Raw genomic sequence first — 5,319 nt, forward strand, 5'->3', positions numbered from 1 at the left:
AGTCATCATCTCGCCTGCCGGGAAACTCTGGCAAATCGCAGCAGAGCCCCGCTCGTGTGCAGGAACCAGCCCAGGCAGCGATGCTTCCTCCCCAGCTCTGCCCTGGGAATTCCTGTGATGAGGCTGCTCCCTGCAGCAATAACCTTTTATGGTTCCCAGACAGAGGCAAATTAAGCAACTGCAATACCAAATCTGCTTAGTGTTCCCCTAAAGCAAACAGCGTACGTTCTCAAAAGTGTCGTTTTGTCGTCCCGTCACCAGCTTCAGCTGAGCAAAGGTGACCGCTGCTGTCTGCCAGCACCTGGGAGCTAAGGTGGCCTGTCCCCTTACCACCACGCCGCAGCCAGACGGAGTGTAGGTCCTTCCAAACAGGCTCGAGCGCAGAGTCCAGGAGCCACAGGAGGCTCCAGAGTTTGCCATGCTTGCTGGTATACAGGTGACCAACTCGATCGTGGATATAGGGGTGTTTGCAGCCCCTCAGACCTGCCTCCCTCCTCTGCAATGCTCCACGCTGGCCTTTCCCTGCTCATCATGCCAGAACCTGATGCCTGAAAGTGTTTTTCCCCCGGGAGCCGCTCCAGCAGCCCCCCTTGCCCAAGCGTCCGCACAACTCGGCTCTATACACGGTGCCAGCCCAACATCAACCGCCTGAGGCGTCAGATGCGGGGAGCCCTGAATTGTCGTGTCTGGTGCTCACACATTGCCTAAAATGGTCTCCCCGTTGCTGTAGCCCCGTGCACACCGTGTGCTGCTGCCTAACGGCCACCGCTGCCGAGTTCACCGGAGGCTGGCTGCAAAACTGATTTATCGCGTGTTGAACAGGAGTGTCTGAAGCCTCCGAGGAGGATATAAGTCGTTTGGTGGGCCTGGAAGGGGTCTGTTGACTGCAGCCTACATCTTGGCCAAATCCTGAGCCCTGCATGGCACAGGCAGAGCACAGGGAATATTTTCCAGGCCTCCGAGGAGCTGACTCTGTTCCAGGGATCCACTTCAGAGCTGCAGCCTGGAGCCGGGTGCAGGCCCAGCGTAGCCTTGGCAGGATGGCCGGACCCTGCCTGGGGGGAAAGAACCTCTTTGTTTTAGCTCAACCTGTGGGCCAGGGCTCTGGCCTCTGTCAGGCCATGGCGCTTGTCAGCTCCTGCAGCTCCATCCCTGCCGCCACTCGGGGCTTTGCTGCTTTCTCTGTGGCGAGTTTGCTGCTGCAAGGCACGGTGAGGGCAGGGAAATCTTTTTCTTCATTCCTTTGACTTGTATGAGGGAGGGGAAGCACCATTTGTCTCTGTCCCCCTGGAACCCTCCCCGCCACTTGGTTGCTCCCCTTGAGTCCATTCTACCTTAGCCTTCATCCCAGCCTGTTTTGGGGGTTCGGTGGCTTTTACTGCCCGCTGACATCTTTGGCTGCTCTGTTTCCTACAGGCTCATGCCAAAACCTGCACTGGTTCAAACGAGTCTTCACTTCAGAAATGCTCATTTTTGATTGTAGGCTTGAATAGAGGCAATCCAGGTGCATCTGAGGAAAGCTAAAGGTGGCGTTCAACAGCTGAGTAAACCTCCACCATTTTACAGATAGAGCCTTATAGGTGTGGCTCAAGGACATCCCGGGCAGGAATTTGTCTATTAATTAAAATTGTCTTGCGAAGTAAAATCTACAGCCTTTCTAGAAAGCCTGTTTCAAATTTTCCCTGCTCTTATAGCTAGAAACTCCTTAATTAAAATAGTGCCTTCACAGAGTGTTTTCTTGCTGTATTATTTATAGACCCTCACTTGAAATTACCGCACGCATTTAAACTCACCAAACGCTCCTTAAAACAGAAAATCTGGCATCTGCAGTGTGCAGCAGGATCCAAGGAACAAACCTCCAAGCTCTCCCTCGTGTCTGCTGCCTTTTTCTAGTGGGCATCATGCAATTTCTGGCTGCGTTGCGTAGCATTAAAACCCACAGCAGGATGCAAGGTTTCCAAGAGTGCGTTTTTTAACCGTATCTTCCTCATATTAATTTTTTTATACTTGGCTTTCCTGGAGTATGATGGGTTTCTAGCAGTTTCTTGCTGTTCTTTCCCACTGGATGGATAACGGCTGCTTGCAGTCTCTCACTATTGTTCTCTGTGTCTTCAGAGATCCACCATGGTGCTTCGGCCAACAGCCTGCCTTTTTTCCATTCGCCTCAGCTGTACGTATCTCGAAGGAATAAAAGGCCTCTGTGAGTCATGCGATGGTTTAGAGATCGTGGCTAACATTTACAGTGTGTCTCGTTACATAGGAATGTGCTTCAGTCAGCTGGACCATCTATTGTACCACGAAGCACATCCAGACCTTGTTTTTGTTTCTCAATGAGTTATCAGATGCTGTACACACACTCTGGTTCACACTTGCTTAGCGTTCCTGCGTGGGGAAAATCCACAGGAGTGAGCCGGCACCAGGAGAATTACATGCTCCCGCTATTGCTCTGCGTGTTCAGTGTTGTCTGGAGTCACTAATGCGCCTCCAAGTTGGCCCTCCCAGTGGCATCCTTTATTCCTTATGGATGAAAATAAAATCACTGACAGTATTTTTATTCATAGATTTCTGTTTTAGAGGTCCATAATGTCAGTAACAGCCATCAGAATGGGCTGAAGTCTTCCGTTTTACTGTGGAAACAGCTTCTGCAGCACAGGAGATCCTACGAGGGTCTAGCTGGGATGGTGCAAGCCTGGTCTCTGCCCTTGTGTGTGCCGTGGCTGAAGGGATGAAGTTGCTGCTGTTAGGGGAGCCCTACCCCACGTTCCCATAGGACCAAGGCTGCCGAGGTCCGGAGACTGCCTGGCAGTGCCTGCCTTCAAGGGGCGAGGGAGCAGAGGGCCGCGTGGAGCATTTCAGTGCTGCCTGATGTCACCTCTCCGTGCATGGCTGATTTTATGTCCCTCCTGGCTGCCTGCTCACACGCTGTGACCTTCTTTTGTCTCACAGGGTCTGACTGCAAGCCATGCTTACAGGAATTCACTGACCACAGCACCCCTGCTTTGGAGTATCACAACCCCAAAAGCTTCCTCCCATCCCTGACTGCTGAGGATGACACCTTCTGCACCAGCATGGCTGAAGAAAAGGCAAGTGTCCTCTTCCCTTCCGCTGCCACCATGCCAGGCAGGAGCCAGGGTCAGCAAAGTGGGTGGTCAGCACCCTATTCAGAGGTGGAATAAAGATGGGGGAAAGGGGCACCGATGCAGACTATCCAGGAATGCAAGGTTATATCACTTCTGCTGCTGGGACAAATCACACCTCTGTGCTTTGCATTGGCATCAGGGGGAAGAAGGCACAGAGAGCGCTCAGGGACTGGAGAAGCCACAAAGCTGGTGAGGGGTCTGGAGCACAAGGCTTACGAGGAGCGGCTGAGGGAGCTGGGGGTGTTTTGTCTGGAGAAGAGGAGGCTGAGGGGAGACCTTATTGCCCTCTACAACTGCCTGAGAGGAGGCTGTAGCGAGGTGGGGGTCAGCCTCTTCTCCCTGGTAACGGGTGATAGGACGAGGGGAAATGGTCTAAAGTTGCACCAGGGCAGGTTTAGGTTGGACATTAGGAAAAATTTCTTCACCGAAAGGGTTGTCAGGCTCTGGAATGGGCTGCCCAGGGAGGTGGTCGAGTCCTCATCCCTGGAGGTATTTAAAAGACGGGTAGATGTGGTGCTTAGGGACATGGTTTGGTGGTGGGATGGCAGTGCTAGGTTAATGGTTGGTAGTGATGATCTTAAAGGTCTTTTCCAACCTAGACGATTGTATGATTCTAAGCCGAGCTGCTGGGGCTGGGGCAGGTCTGGCTGCAAGGTGCAGTAGGAGGGTGCTACTATCAGAAAGTCTGCTTTGAGAAGCCCAGCTGCTGGCCTGGCCCTGCTAGCTGCAGGCGGGCTGTTTGCCATGAGAAAGGAAAGAACAGCAGCTCCAGCTCTGCACGGGAGGTGTCCCCTTCACAGGATGCATGCAAGGCGCTCAGACAGGGTTTGTGCACTCAGGCTAAGCTGCCGCTGTCTTTGCAGGAGGATTCATCTTCCACGGAGCTGGATGTCCCAGCAGCAGACTTGCACAGCAGTGTGGAGGATCTCCTCTCAGACTCTGCTCTCCATGGCACAGAGTACTACAAAGATCTGGGACTCGTGAGCCCGCCAATTGCCAAAACAGCACCAGAGACAGCAGCACAGCCAGAACAAGCAACCCAGGCTGTGTCCGCCATTCGCTTATTGGAAGAGAGACCAGGGGCTCTGAGCAAAATGTCTGTGGATGTTGCTTTCTCCAATCCTGTTTCATGCTCGGTACGTTATGGCGAGGCCGACTGCCGCTTTCTGAACAAAGGCCACATTTGTTCCTGTGGAGCAGTGCCGAAAGATGGGACCAGCTCTTCTGAGTGTCCTGCAGAGGCAGACCAAGACCTGGACCTGCAAGAGGCCAAGGATTCCTTCCCCACGCTGGTGAGATCCATGTCTACCTCTCGGAGGCACAGCTGGGAGAGCCCTTTATCACCTGTGGACTGCAAGCGCAGGTAAAGCAGGACCGTGAGCAATATTTGAAATACACGGTACAATGATGCTGCGTGAGGCAGCTCCCGCTGCTGCTGGGTGGTCTCCCTCCCTCGTCAGCATCTGCCAAAGCAGCCGGACGCCTAACTGCTCACATTGGGTGGGATGTAGAGGAACAGATGCTAGGGCAGCAAGCGGCTTTAGTATCTCCTTGTCCTGGTCTTGGGACTGGGAAGAGGATGTCTCATCTGGGGAGAGCTCCTTTCCTTCTGGAGGGAACCCTAAACAGCATCAGCTGCCCTGGTGGCCTCCATCCTCCAGCTCAGAGGGAACTTTGCCCACCCCAGAGGGATTAAGAGAGCTCTGTCAAATCCTTTTCTTGTCTGGTGGGGCTTGGTGGGGCCTGTGCCTGCAGCGTTCTCCAGCCCTCTGCCCTCCACGTGGCTGCAGAGGAGTGTGTAGTTTGTGGCAAGAGGCTGAGCTGGGAGCAGTTTCCAGGCCTGGCATTGCTGCCGTGCTGTGCTCCTGCCACATGAAAGCCTTGGGTTCTGTGTTCCTACATGCATACCTTCCACGCTGGCAAATGTATTGATCTCCCGGATGACTGGGAGTTTGGTGCAACCCAGCAAGGACTATTTTTATCTCTCCTCCTTATAAGGTACCCTAAAATTATCTCAGCCTGCAATCTTGGCAGTTCTTTATTGAGCTCAGACTTTGGTTCTCAGACCTATTGTTGTCCCATGTGCCGTGGATCATTCACAGTTTATGCTGTGTAACAGGCATGTGAGCGGCGGTGGCACGGAGCGGCTGTCGGCGGCAGGGATTTGTTCGGTCCCCTC

The 5,319-nt window shown here is 53.4% G+C and overlaps 1 protein-coding gene across 3 annotated transcripts in view; it reads left to right on the plus strand.

Moving 5' to 3' along the window:
* ARHGEF18 (Rho/Rac guanine nucleotide exchange factor 18) overlaps positions 1 to 5,319 on the plus strand; it is a 50,155-nt gene that overhangs the window by 5,658 nt on the left and 39,178 nt on the right. For all 3 annotated transcript variants that reach the window (XM_035892286.1, XM_035892285.1, XM_035892287.1), the window contains exons 2-3: positions 2,947 to 3,083; positions 4,004 to 4,503. In XM_035892286.1, the coding sequence (XP_035748179.1) occupies positions 3,069 to 3,083; positions 4,004 to 4,503 (515 nt within the window). In that variant the 5' untranslated portion in view covers positions 2,947 to 3,068. The remainder of the gene's footprint in view (positions 1 to 2,946; positions 3,084 to 4,003; positions 4,504 to 5,319) is intronic.

Source organism: Egretta garzetta, unplaced genomic scaffold, assembly GCF_000687185.1.
Source record: "Egretta garzetta isolate BGI_Z169 unplaced genomic scaffold, ASM68718v1 scaffold4, whole genome shotgun sequence".
In the NCBI taxonomy this organism is placed as follows: Eukaryota; Metazoa; Chordata; class Aves; order Pelecaniformes; family Ardeidae; genus Egretta; species Egretta garzetta.